Source organism: Protopterus annectens, chromosome 3.part1, assembly GCF_019279795.1.
Source record: "Protopterus annectens isolate FY-2018-M chromosome 3.part1, PAN1.0, whole genome shotgun sequence".
Taxonomy (NCBI): Eukaryota; Metazoa; Chordata; order Ceratodontiformes; family Protopteridae; genus Protopterus; species Protopterus annectens.
In genome coordinates this window covers 1909444680-1909459617 of record NC_056732.1, presented here as the reverse complement: position 1 = coordinate 1909459617, position 14938 = coordinate 1909444680, and the positions used below count along the sequence as shown (strand labels likewise).

Below are 14938 nucleotides of genomic sequence, written 5' to 3'. Positions count from 1 at the left end.
TTTAGTCAACAAAATTTTGTCATCTAAACAGATAGTCAACAGGTGTGCCAAATCTCAAAATATTTGAGGTAGGGGAATACGCCCTTTTCCTGATATTGTGCAATAAAATTAGCTGGGAGCGGGGGGTACCATCTACACACACACACACACACACACACACACACACACACACACACACACACACACACACACACACACACAACACACAGATACACACATGCACACACACATTTCCAGCCTTAAGGGGTATGATATTTCCCACCCTTTAATCCACAGGGAAAATTGATATGTCTTTAGCATCAAAGTTACTGGCTGAACCTCCTTAAAACCAATCCACTATGATTTCAAAGGCCATATAATAAACAGGGCTTTCCTTCTCTACATGTGTTGCTGAAAGAATAGATGTTTATCATAGTCTGGTTACCTACCTTTCTTTTGGGGTTTATTTTTATCACAGTCTAACTGTGTGCTTTGGTTTCTTGGACTATCGTTAGCATAGTCTGGTTGCATATCTTTCTTGTGGTACATCAGCAGATAAGCAGGTGGAGGACTGAAAAAAAAATAACCTTGTAACACCAAACATTTAACTGTACAGAAAGAGGCAATAAATATTGTTTTAATTCAACAGTGAAACTATATTACACTGACAAGTTACAATTTCCTTTTTAAAAATCAGAAAGTTAAATATCTTTTTAGCCATTAACTAACAGTTATTGGAATGAATTGAACTTCAAACATTCAAATCACTTCATGATTTTTCTATCTTTTTTTATAGAAATGGCTGGTGTGTGGTTTAGAAAATGTCCCTTTCAGCAAAATACATTCATCTAAGGTGTGTGATACCAGGCTATCTATATTCTAGTATAAACACTTCTGTAACAGGAAAAAAACACTGTCTGACATCTAAAACATTTTTGAATGATATTTATCTAATAATCTAGAGAAAAAAGGAAGGTGTTTTTACCTATCCAAGATATATAAAATGCAATATGTCATAATTCAGTAAGCTGCTTGAAAGAAGAATGCTATAAACAGTATAAATGGCATAACTAGATAATTTAATACATTTTTCATCTCCCAGGTTATTTGCAAATATTAATACTCTGGCCTATAGTTAACAATATATTTGTATAAGCAATGGATCAGATGACCGACTTAGCAGATTTATTGATCTATTTACTATATGTTATTGACAGATTAGGGTCTACTGAACATACAGACCTTCTGTAGGACTGATTTAGGTTGGTAGTTAAACCAAACTTGAAATTTGACCAATGCACTGGGAAACTGCTTTGTTGGGCCAGTTATATTGTCCTTAGAATATGACATTGTAATAAGTTCATTGCAATATGGTAGCTATATAGTACATACTTGCTGTGTGGACTTTATGTGTGTGTGTGTACTTTTATTATTAATTTATTGATAGATTGGTTGATTGATTAGTAGCTTTGAAGTAATCAAAGCAATGACTACAAAATGAAGCTCATTAGCAAGTGATAGCATTAAGTCTCTGTGTTTAACTGCCTGTGTTTTGGGCATAATGTGGACATACTATTAATAAAGCATCTTCTGGTCATGCCAAGGCAGTGGAAGTTGCAGTCAGTATTTTCCGAACATTAGAACATGACTTGATAAGGAGTGACGTGCAAGGATATTCAACATGTACTGTGAATAAGATATGAACTACAAGTGAAGCAGATGTTGTAGGCACCAGAGAAGGTGATTATCCACTGGAATTGGCTGCACTGTCAAATAAATGTGAACCTGAAATTGATTGCTGAAAGATACAGAAGCAGTACTTGAAATAAACTCATGGCTCATGATGTAGAATGACTTCCTAGTTCACTGGATGAGGTTATCATGCAACTAGGATGGAAGGCGTAGCTGAATGGATTAATGAAATGTAGAAAGAGGATAAAAAGGACATGAAAAATATACATTTGAAAGGAACTTCTTTAACATGTGTGCCTATTTTATGCAACACAAGACACTAATATTACCATTCCATGTCAATATTTAATTACTGCTAGAATATACAAAAAATAATTTCTTAGCCCTTCTGCATGCTCCAATTATGAGTCCCTTCTTCTATACTCTAGATGTCTAAATAAACTAACCACAAGGGTGCAACAGCTCCAAGAAAATGGCAACAAGTGTATTCCCTAATCTGTGACATGTCATGAACTTGGAGCTACTATATGAGCATGTGGAAGCAGAGCCCCACATTGCCGGTGCAATATGACACAACCACAACCAAAACAAACAAAAAAAATATTTGAATTCTAGGATAGATCATTTTAACATATCACAGGATGGTTTATCAGGTCAGTGGTTATCAGGATACTGTGTAAAATAAAATGTGGACCAGTACATCAAAGTAAACCACGTTTAGCAAACAGTAAGTAGACCAAAGAGTTGTGGCATGTGAATTCTCACAAGCGTAAGGGTTATGCAGTTACAAACAAATCATAAAGATACATGTAGTGGAGGGATGCATGTATCATCTTCATAGTATTTTTAATGAAAAAATGGTTGTGGTACTACAACTGCAAGCAACAGGGTTAAGCTGCAGTGTAGGAATGAAGTTTCTAGTTTGGTGGAATGTGCTTTTGGGAGTACTAAACTTAAAGACAGAACTGACGTGTATTTACTCCTATCAGGTCAGAGAAAAAAAAGCATTATGTTTAAGAAGTATCTCCAGTATTACTGGTAAGATTCTGGGACTTGCAGAAGAATTATGGTTTGGTTTCTCGTGCATTTTGTTCCATGTGAGTATTTCTATCAATTTTTCTTTTCAAATATGTTAGCATTTTTTATTTCATTTTACTTTAGTTTGCTGACTGAGAGAATTAGCTAGTTTGAGATCCCTTTTCAGTCAGTTACATGACCAAGGAGCAATTAGAACACTATGGTTGTATACAGTATAAGAATTTACAATAAGCAATATATATAGATAAGTATAACTACATATATAGATTTTATACAGTTTGCTAACTGCAGTATACAGTGGTATCTAAGCTAAGTACATGGAGTTAAAGTATCAAAACTATATACTTAAAAGTGTGACTAAACTAAATCAAAAACACAGACTTTCATAGCCTCAACACATGGGTACAGTGTGTGTGTGTGTGTGTGGGGGGGGGCTGTGTGTATACGTGTGCACAAGTGAGCAGCAAAGTGTACTGCACTGCTAGTGGCATGTGCAGCTGTATATGCTTTATTTTGCATTATGTTATCTACATTAATGTGAGTTTGCATGGCCATGGTCTGCTCTTAGACCACTTGACCTGATGCCTGTGTTGTATGTTGAATGAGTCAGGATGGACCTGCCATTGTGATGTGGCAAACCTCATGTACTGCATCTTGGTATGCAGTCACTGCTACCGAGCATCAGACTCAGCAGATTACTCTGGTGCGACCATATATCTTTAGCCTACATGTCAGCATTGTTCTACTTTGAACAGAAACACAAATTCACTGCCGGAGAGGAAGTTACCTCCATAACACTCATAACTATAAAAATAATAAACCAAAGGTGACAAACATGTCTCAGAACATAAAATATTTAAGTTAAAATTCAGTAAGTGCTTTCACATGGAGCCATCATGCTTCCTCAGACACTCAGAAAACAGGAAACTAAGCAAGATCACCACCACCTTAGTCTTGTGATTAGATAATCTGAATATTCATAGCCATCTGATAATTACAGACCCCCACTTATATGGCTTACTGACCCTTAGCACTACTTCTGACAACTCACAATGATAGACAATGATTACAACAGGAAGGAGAGAAGAAACAACAAACTTCACATTAACAGGAATATCCTTGTAAAAATCCCAATAAATATTTAATTACAAACTCTCAAGGTTGTAGGGTATTCTACACAGGTAACATCTGTGACAAGGTAAGTAAAATTCATCCTAAATTAAACAAAGAACTTTAACGCACTCCCATCACCATTGTAATTCTGACTGAAGGGTTTAGTGGCAGTACTTATTAGTGAGCGCATAGGCAGTTACAGTCGCAGGAATGGGTACTGAGGGGACCCTCCTAGTAATGTGAGTAGGTGGTCTTCCCAGTCAAATGGCCTTATATTCAGGATGTTGGTGAGGACACGAGTGATTTTCATGGCTACCTGAATGATAGCCCCTCATGACAGCTCTTGCCTTGGAAATGAAAAAATGGAAAATAAAAAACAGACATTGTCTGACCCCATGACAACAAACTTGTTTTGTAAGCTGGATAGGGGGCTCTATGGTGTACGAGTAATACTGAAGAATCAGCTGTAATTTTTTTACATGCAGCCTAAAATATGATGGAAAGAAAGAAATATTAGCAGGATCATTAGCATCTAATACACAATAGCTTCACTATGAGCTGCTGTTTTCAAAGCATCCATATCTGAATAAAAGATTACTGGCTTCATGCATGTTATTCTATTACACTGCAAATTAAAGAATTTCTGGGTTCAAGATGGTGCATTTTTCTAAATGCTGAGCTATTGGCCTATGGCTAAGGTGAGTGCCTATGCAGCCATTGCTCTGGATTCAGTAGCTGTCATGTTACAGGGACAACTCAGGTTATAGGGTAGAGGACAGATTACAGCGAGCTGTCATTTTTTGGCATAGTATGGGTTAATAAGTGTTCCTGTGATAACTTCATCACTAAAACTACTTGAATTAACAAAAGCAGGTCTACAAGTGGAATCAGATGCAGAAACAAATAATCATTATTACTTGTGTAAGAATGTTATGAAATGGGCGCACAATAGTGCATACTCCTGTACTCGAGACATTCAGGTATTGAGTAAAAGCAGGTGAGCAAACAAATTATGGTGATTGCAGGGTGTCAGCCAGATGTGATCTCTCATTCACACATCTATTATGCTGGAATCTCCTGTACCAGAAAGATAAATCTATCATGAAAGTTGAAGAAGGCAGACAATGAAAAGCTAGACAATATGGTCCTGAAACTAGCAAAGTTAAGGCAAAAACTCCTTGATTTACTGAGTACAAAACAGTGGTGTTCACCTAAACTGATCAGGATTACAGAAGGAAGTGCTGACTTTATTTAAACAAAATAACAAATAAAACAAATAAACTTGATTACTGAGGGGGAGGGGATGCAGAAAGTGCTACTGTTAACTAACAGAGTGAGGTTTACAGATAGAGAAACCGTAAAGTTGATTCCTTAATTACCTGAGATAATTTTTCAATACACCGAATATATCCAATCGATTCTGCCAAGATCTGAAAAGAAAGAAATATATGTATGAGATAAATAAAGTACTTAACATTGCACATGTCCTGACTGAGTTTATTTTGAGACCAACATAAATCAAGGTAGCATTTCATGGTCGAGTTTAAAATATTACTGTGCCACAAGAGGAAATCACTACCTCTGTACCTCTGCTTTTAAAGTAGTGCCTTACCAAATACTACTGGCAGTATGTATGGTGTTATTAATAGTTGTAGTCTGATTTTTAACATGTTGTTCTAATATATTTTATGTGCCTTTATGGCACAAAACAAAAAGATTCTCCTTGGTGTCTAGTGTTTCCCACCAATGTTGCAGAAGGAAGCGTCAACATTATAAAAAAAAAAATAATAAAACAAACTTGATTACTGAGGGGGGAGGAGATACAGAAAGTGCTATTGTTAACTAACAGAGTGAGGTTTACAGAAAGAGAAAACGTAAGAAGAACTGAACTAAAATAAAATTTATACACCCTTCTTCTTCTTTCGGCTTTTCCCGGTTAGGGGTCACCACAGCGGATCATCTATCTATTCATGATTGGCAGTGGAGTTTTATGGTGTCAAGTTGCCAGCCTGGCAACCAACCTTCCACAAAGGCACACACATGCACACACTCACACCTAGGGCTAATTTAGAGTGCCCAATCCACCTACTACATGTCTTTGGGAGGAAACCGGAGCACCCGGTGGAAACCCATGCGACCACAGGGAGGACATGCAGACTCTGCACAGATGGCACCCCAGCCGAGAATTAAACTGGAGAACCTCTTGCTGTGAGGCAGCAATGCTAACCGCTGCACCACAATTGCCGCCCAAAATTTATACACCCTTAATAAACATTTTCTTAAATTGATTCCTTAATTACCTGAGATAATTTTTCAATACACCAAATATATCCAATGGATTCCGCCAAGATCTGAAAAGAAAGAAATATATGTATGAGATAAATAAAGTACTTAACATTGCACATGTCTTGACTTAGTTTATTTTTAGACCAGAATAAATCAAGGTAACATTTCTTGGTCAAGTTTAAAATATTACTGTGCCACAAGAGGAAATCACTACCCCTGTACCTCTGCTTTTAGAGTAATGCCTTACCAAATGCTATTGGCAGTATGTCTGGTGTTATTAATAGCTGTTGTCTGATTTTTAACATGTTGTTCTAATATATTTTATGTGCCTTTATGGCACAGAACAAAAAGATTATCCTTGGTGTCTAGTGTTTTCCACCAATGTTGCAGAAGGAAGCATTGACATTATTTAAAAAAAAATAATAAATAAAACAAACTTGATTACTGAGGGGGGGTGGGGATGCAGAAAGTGCTAATGTTAACTAACAGAGTGAGGTTTACAGAAAGAGAAACTGTAAGAAGAACTAAAATAAAATGTATGTACACTTAATAAACATTTTCTTAAATTGATTCCTTAATTACCTGAGATAATTTTTCAATACACCAAATATATTCAATTGATTCCGCCAAGATCTGAAAAGAAAGAAATATATGCATCAGATAAATAAAGTACTTAACATTGCACAGCTCTTGACTGAGTTTATTTTGACACAAGCATAAATCAAGATAGCACTTCATGGTCGAGTATAAAATATTACTGTGCCACAAGAGGAAATCACTTCCCCTGTACCTCTGCTTTTAGAGTAGTGCCTTACCAAATGCTATTGGCAGTATGTCTGCTGTTATTAATAGCTGTTGTCTGATTTTTAACATGTTGTTCTAACATATTTTATGTGCCTGTATGGCACAGAACAAAAAGATTATCCTTGGTGTCTAGTGTTTCCCATCAATGTTGCAGAAGGAAGCGTTGACATTATTTAAAAAAAAAAAAAAAAAACAAATAAACTTGATTACTGAGGGGGGAAGAGATGCAGAAAGTGCTACTGTTAACTAACAGAGTGAGGTTTACAGAAAACAAAACCATAAGAAGAACTAAAATAAAATTTATACACACTTAATAAACATTTTCTTAAATTGATTCCTTAATTACCTGAGATAATTTTTCAATACACCAAATATATCCAATTGATTCCGCCAAGATCTGAAAAGAAAGAAATATATGTATGAGATAAATAAAGTACTTAACATTGCACATGTCTTGACTGAGTTTATTTTGAGACCAGCATAAATCAAGATAGCATTTCATGGTCGAGTTTAAAATATTACTGTGCCACAAGAGGAAATCACTACCCCTGTATCTCCACTTTTAGAGTAATGCCTTACCAAATGCTATTGGCAGTATGTCTGGTGTTATTAATAGCTGTTGTCTGATTTTTAACATGTTGTTTTAATGTATTTTATATGCCTTTGTGGCACAGAGCAAAAAGAGTATCCTTGGTGTCTAGTGTTTCCCACCAATGTTGCAGAAGGAAGCATTGACATTATTTAAAAAAAATAACAATAAATAAAACAAACAAACTTGATTACTGAGGGGGTGGGGATGCAGAAAGTGCTACTATTAACTAATAGAGTGAGGTTTACAGAAAGAGAAACCGTAAGAAGAACTAAAATAAAATTTATGCATACTTAATAAACATTTTCTTAAATTGATTCCTTAATTACCTGAGATAATTTTTCAATACACCAAATATATCCAATTGATTCCGCCAAGATCTGAAAAGAAAGAAATATATGTATGAGATAAATAAAGTACTTAACATTGCACATGTCCTGACTGAGTTTATTTTGAGACCAACATAAATCAAGATAGCATTTAATGGTAGAGTTTAAAATATTACTGTGCCACAAGAGGAAATCACTACCCTTGTACCTCTGCTTTTAGAGTAGTGCCTTACCAAATACTACTGGCAGTATGTCTGGTGTTATTAATAGCTGTTGTCTGATTTTTAACATGTTGTTCTAATATATTTTATGTGCCTTTATGGCACAGAACAAAAAGATTATCCTTGGTGTCTAGTGTTTCCCACCACAGTTGCCTGATATTCTTGGGTAATGCAAGAATATGACAGCCCCTCCCCTATACACACATTCATGTATTTGTGCATATACTACACAGACACACACACACACATACACACACACACACACACACACATGGACACACACACACAAACACACACACACACACACACAGACACATATTTTCATATATATACTACACACATACACATACATATACACACATAGCCCCACCTACCCAATCGCAGTTACAAACACACTGACCTGTTCATTCAAACACACACACAACCCTACTCTACTTATCCCCTGCCTAAGCTCCCTAGTGCCACCTCCCACACATACATGTACTCATACATACACACACACACACACACACACACACACACACACACACACACACACACACACACACACACACACACACACACACACACACACACACACACACACACACACTCATGTTACACAACTCATTCCTCTAAGTATGCTCATGCATGCAGTCACATACATATACTCACACATACACCCCATGCTACCTATCATGTAACTCTTCAGCACTTGCTTCTAACATGATGGATAAATGCAAGCTTTTGCCCATGTTCATTGCACAGGTGGCTGATGTAACTTAAACACTGCAGTTATGAATATATTCAGTTGAACAATTCTGTAAATCCCTCAGCTGCATAAATACAGGGGGAGAGTGCTTGGCTAACTAGCATGGGATGCTCCCCAAAATGTCTCATTAGGATTAGCAGTACCATGGGAGGGCTGTCTTTGAAATGGAAATGGTTGCTGTGAGATGGAAACCAGCAAAAGATTTTAACTGCAGGAATTTCAGCATCAGGTTGAAGCTACTAGATTTTTTTCCCCTCAATTCTCCATGACCTAGGATATATTTTCTAATTTAAACAGTTCACAAAGTAAATTTTACATGTAGAAATGCAAGATATTGAACCACATCCTGTTATACAGTGGATGCCAGCTGTAATTTAATTTTAAATTCAAAAGAGTGATTACAGGTTATGTTACATAAAGGATATTGTCAGCTTTGTTTTTCTCAATACCTGCAAAGGTTCCCATAGTCCCTTTGTGGATATCTCCATGATGAACCTGAAAATTAAGGGATTATGGTGAACTGGAAAAAAATGTACACAAGACTTGAAAGATTTGTGGGGAATAAGAAGGGATGTGTTGCAGAGGCTTAGGAATGTTAGGTTATTGCGGCATTTATGCAATTTCGATTGGCTATTGCTGTAGATGAAGATTTACATGAAGGCTAAATCAAACAAAGGATGATGAAAGAAAGGTAATCTCTAGAAAAAGGTATATCTATGTGCAGAAAAACATTTGTAATACATTTATTCTGTTTATTCTAAGCTTTAAGAGTTATTAAACATAAAGAATGAATAGTTGTGTATTTCTAGCTTCAAGAAGATTAACATTAGCTCATTATAGCTAAGTGATGCCTTCAAGTGCTTCTGAAGTTGTATCCTACTGATGTCTCTAGGTATCAAATATTTCTTGTTCATATTTGCTTTAATGATTCCAAAAATATGCTACATACAAAGTATTGAAATATTTAATCTTAAAGCTTACACAATACCAAACACAACTGTATAGATATTTGACCTTTATCTAGAGCAGGTAAAGAGATATTAATTGCTGTTCATATAATATTTATTTATATTATCCATACATTTCATGTTCTTCTAAATATATTGTCAACCAGGTGCACAAAAAGAACTGCTTAGCCTCATATGGAAACTCTCAGTTGGATGAAGAAAATGCTCATGACAGTATGTGTGTAACATGAGTGTTTGATGGGATAATGTAAGTTGTTTACAAAATATGACAAACTTAATAGTTACTCTGTTTACTGCAACTTATAAGTCTTGATTAAATCCTAGAACCTAAAGAATACTACTACTATAAAATAGTTTGGGTTTAAGAGTTTGCCATTTACACCAGTAGTAACCCATATGGTGCCAGAGACATGATCATTTATTTGAAACGTGAAGACAACATTTGATTTTATCAAAAAGCTTAGGTTCTAATAATTGTAAGTTACAGTGGAAACTTCTGGTGGTCCATTGGAAGGAATTATTTAGAATAAGCAACTATGCCAAGAAGGCAGGGAACTGACTATCTTCATCTGGAATTTTTTTTTGCAGATACAGTTAACTGTGTGATTTAACAATTTATTTATATTTATTGAAGTACTTATATTACATGGTATTTCAAAGGACAGAGTCTGGAGAATGTGTAAGCTATTTTTTGTGGGGGCAAACAGGACATTGGATAGTGAAATGTAAACTAATTATGTTAGTTATGGGGTATATAAGATTGCAATAATTTAAGATGGTTTTGACAATCTGTTTTCAAGTCTGTTGTTTCATTTTTTCTGTGATGGTGCTGTGAAAAATATAGAAATATGTGTTCAATATGTACTATGCTGTTAAACATTTCTAAGAAAGCAAAGTGTTCCTTCCTCCTTTTTACATACATAGAAATGCTAAAAATATATGTGTTGAAATGGACAATTCTGATGGAGTAATGGTCAGAAGATCAGGAGGGTAAGATAGCTGGATTGTAGTTCTTGAAGGTTTGTATAAGGGGCCGTAGATGATGCTGAAGTCTTCAACACTATCTTTAGTTTAATTTATCTTCTAGATGGACAGACTCTGAGCACATTTTACTTTTTAAATTGTATGCCTGTAGTAACAACAAAGGTTTTAAAGGGAGCTTCCCTTGTTAATAAAGGATAATAAATTAATGCTTTTCAGGCTTAGAAAACTTCAATGGCAGGAGGATGGTCTGTACAAAAGAGAGTAAAATAATATCTGTTATGTGCATGGCAAAAATATACAGAAAAAATTGACAAAGTAATTTTCAGTTGTTCATAGATAGGGTGTTACCAAGCAGAATGAGAGGGAGAAACAGGAAGACAATACAGAATTTCGCCAATAACAGTAAAGTATTATGGCAAGGAAACTTCAGGGTTTAACTTTGACTTGGTAGAGTCCTAAATGGTAAATGCATGGTTAAAAGTCTTAAAGCAGTAGCACGTGAATTAATCATATTGCCTTTTTTGTTTGGAGTTTCCTAGCAGAATTGGATGAGCAATAAAATGATAAACTGTATTTCCCAAATAAACTGTCTACTTAATCCAGATATTGACACAGCAAAATAAACTCCATTCTCTGGGAAAAATGGTACATGGCATCTGTGCCATGCAAGTTAAAAAGGAAAATTCCCACTTCATCTTTTTCCTGCAGACTGTTCCAGTGACTGTAAACTAGTATCTTTATTTGCAGGGAGACAGTTCTTCATAGTAATGCCTATGCAGACATCGCATTCCACTATGTTTACAGCCTTTAGCTCATATGCTGTGTATCAAACCTCTGGTCTTCAGGTTGTGTGTTTAGCAATAGAGAAAAAAGACCCTTGTGGTGTCCATGTTATGTAGGGAGAGACTTAAAATTATAATTTTTTTTAATATCTGCTTTTGTAAAAAAAAACAAATGTGATTATATATATATATATATATATATATATATATATATATATATATATATATATATCAACTTTTTTATTTTTATTTTACAGGGTCAATGCCCCCCCGCGCCACCTTAGTAATGGTTGTTAACTCTAGTCCTAACACTGATGCATCACATTTAATTCACATTTAATTCTGGTAATAGTCCTGATATTTTTGTGATATCCAAAGGGCACATTTCAAAAGCCAAGTGAAAGGTAATTACATACACAATATAAAAAATGCTTCACTGTCATCTGAGTGGACTGAAAAGCAGCCATGGTCTGATGTATGATATAGTCAAAAGGCTAGAAATGTCACCACTGTTTCAGATTCTAGCCAAAGTTAAACAAATCAGTAAAAAATAAGTGAAACAGGGGGTTGTAATAGGAAAAAATGTTGTTTCTGGTATGCGCTAATTAGAGTTCTGATCTAAATAGGTAAGCTAGGGTACACTTTTAAGTGGCTGAAAATGTTAACTGTACAAATGTTTTCTTTTGTGCTTACAGTGAGAACCAAGTAAAAGATTCAGGCCATGTAAAGTCAGAAGATTCAGGGTTTGTTTCCTAGATAATTAGTAACTGTTACATTGACACATAAGAAACTAGTTTTTTTGTAGTGTACAGTAACTTATAGGTTCATAGGTTCATAGGTTCATACTAGGCTATCTGCCCTAGGGCATTTATAAGCCTAGCCAGAATGTGTTTGGCTTTCGCCACCCATTTTAAATTTATTTTGCTATGCCCTTTTTCGGGGTTAGTATACTGTGCCTCTGTCTAACAGTGACACAGAAGTGATACCTGGGGTAAACCTACGATCTCCCATCCACTCATCAAGATTCCTCTTGAGGAGAGTCAATGAGGGACTCTGCCTAACCTGGACTGGGATTTTATTCCAGAGTGAAGGGAGCCTCTGGGTTATGAATCTGTCCCTCCGGTATGTCCTATTTATTTCAGTGCTGAGGTTCAAGTCTCTCTAGCGCGTAGCTCGATGGGATTTGGATTTTCTGAGGTGCAGCATGTCCATTAATTCCGGGTTGGACATGGCTTTATACGTCAGGCACAGATCGCCTCTGAACAGGCAGTATGCCACTGAGTAGAGCTGGAGTTTCTTTAACTGGGCAGCATATGGCATCTATTTGAGCCCTTTGATCCTCTTGGTGAGGTACTTTTGGGGTCTTTCCAGTTGCTGCAGGTGTCTGGTAAGGTACATCCCAAAAGGGGCATTGTACTCAATTATGGGCCTGATGAGGGATGAGTAAAGAGGCACAATGACCTCCCCTGATCTAGATGTGAATCCCTTCATGATTAGGTGGGCTATATAAAATGTTTTTCTAACCACTTTGGCCACATGGCTGTCAAATGAGAGATTGCTATCATCTTGGATCCCCAGGTCCCTAATTACTTCTTCTGTACTTAATGGATTACCACCTATGTGGTAATTTGTGGGCACTTTGTTTTTGCCAAAGGGGATGACTATACACTTTTTGGCATTTAGCTTGAGGCCATGGCTCTGGCACCAGTTGTCTGTTTCTGTGAGGCCCTTTTGGAGGATGCTTGTGTCGGCTGGACAGTCGATTATGGCACCCAGTTTGCAGTCATCTGCGAACTTGTTCAGCCACAGTCCTTCTGTGTTGGCCTGTACCTCCGAGAAATATATACCGAACAAGACAGGTCCCAGGACTGAGCCTTGTGGGACACCACTTGTAACTGGTTTTGAGTCTGACATGGCTCCAGCAATTCTAACCATGTGGGTTCTGTCCTCGAGCCAGTTTGCAATCCATCTAGTGACATAGGGGTTTATATTTAAGCTGGTGAGCTTATCTATAATGTCCAAGTGGGGTATTGTATCGAATGCTTTTGCGAGGTCCAGGTAGGCTGTGTGGACCACCTTCCCCTCGTCAATGGCCTTGGTGACTGTTTCAAAGAAATCAACCAGGTTTAAGAGGCAGGATCTGCCCTTAACAAAGCCGAACTGGGTATATTCCAGTGTCTGTAGGTCCCCAATATCTTTATTTATGAGATTCATGATGATCCTTTCCATAGCTTTGCAGACCAAGCTAGTCAGGCTTATGGGGCGATAGTTTCCAGGATCCGTTGAGACACCACCTTTATGGAGAGGGACCACTGTTGCTGTACGCCACTCTTTGGGCACATATCCTGTAGTAAGGCTGAGATTGAACAGTAGTTTTATGTTTGGGTTTAGCTCTTCTTGGAGTTCATGTAGGATGCAGCCCTGGACACCGTCTGGTCCCATTGATGCTGTGTGTTTTGCTTTGGAGAGGCCGGCTCTTACCTGAGCATCTGAGATGTCAGTGGGGCAGCACTCTGCTGGGATAGATATTTGCCCTTTTGGTGGGGAGTGGGGGGGGGGAGTTTGCGCTGAACCTGTCAGCTAGGATGTTGGCAATGTCTGTGGGTTCAGTGTATTTTTTGTCATTTTGGACTAATTCTGAGCATATCTGGGAATTACCACCCAGGTTCCTAACATAACTAAAGAAAGCCTTGTGATTATCCTTAGTGTCCTGTGCAATTTTTCTCTCGAAGCTGGCCTTAGACAATTTTATGAGTGCCCGTAGTTTTTGCTAATACTGATCAGTGATGCCTTCCCTTTTTGGATTTTGCTCTATCATTTAGTAGCTTCCTCCTTCTATTGTATAGTTTGTTTATGGCTGGGGTCCACCAGACAGGATGTCTGCCTTTGGAGGATTGGGTCTTGGTTTTATTTGGGATCGCATGATCCATGCATTCCTGAAGGTGTTCATAGAATGCATTTATAAAGGATTCTGTGGTCTGGGCGTATTTTCCACAGGCCCGGGGCTTTGAAGGATTCCACCTTGGTTTTGAGGAGTGTGAAATTTGCTTTAGAGAAGTTTTTCACTGTGGTTTTCTGGGCAGGGGGTGGGGTTGTGATGTGAATATCCAGTGAGATTAGTTTATGGTCTGATCTTACCAGTGAGGGATACACTTCTGGTCTGGAGCATAGAGTCCACATGTTGGTGATGATCAGGTCCAGTATGTTTTTCCCTCTTGTGGGAGTGGTAACAAGTTGTTCCATAGCATTTGAGTTTATAAATTCTAGGAACCTTTAGGCTAGGGTGTTGGAGCTAGAGTAATGCTCCCAGTCTATGTTTGGGTAGTTGGAGTCGCCCAATATAATGGTGTTTGGAGAGACCTTCATATTTTCCAGTGTTCTCAGAAAGGCCGAGTGGGGTTC

General features: G+C 37.2%; 2 protein-coding genes across 2 annotated transcripts in view; both read right to left on the bottom strand.

The window, feature by feature from the left end:
- The window catches only part of LOC122797953, a 271287-nt gene that overhangs the window by 210742 nt on the left and 45607 nt on the right, over positions 1 to 14938 (bottom strand). Inside the window, exons 2-5 of the mRNA XM_044066474.1 lie at positions 7831 to 7881; positions 6123 to 6173; positions 5202 to 5252; positions 429 to 550 (exon numbers count right to left, since the gene is read on the bottom strand). Coding sequence (XP_043922409.1) covers positions 429 to 550; positions 5202 to 5252; positions 6123 to 6173; positions 7831 to 7881 — 275 coding nt within the window. The remainder of the gene's footprint in view (positions 1 to 428; positions 551 to 5201; positions 5253 to 6122; positions 6174 to 7830; positions 7882 to 14938) is intronic.
- The window catches only part of LOC122798822 (ubiquitin carboxyl-terminal hydrolase 47-like), an 831248-nt gene continuing 824156 nt past the window's right edge, over positions 7847 to 14938 (bottom strand). The window contains exon 11 of the mRNA XM_044067947.1: positions 7847 to 7881. The gene's annotated coding sequence lies outside the window, so the exon portion shown is untranslated. The remainder of the gene's footprint in view (positions 7882 to 14938) is intronic.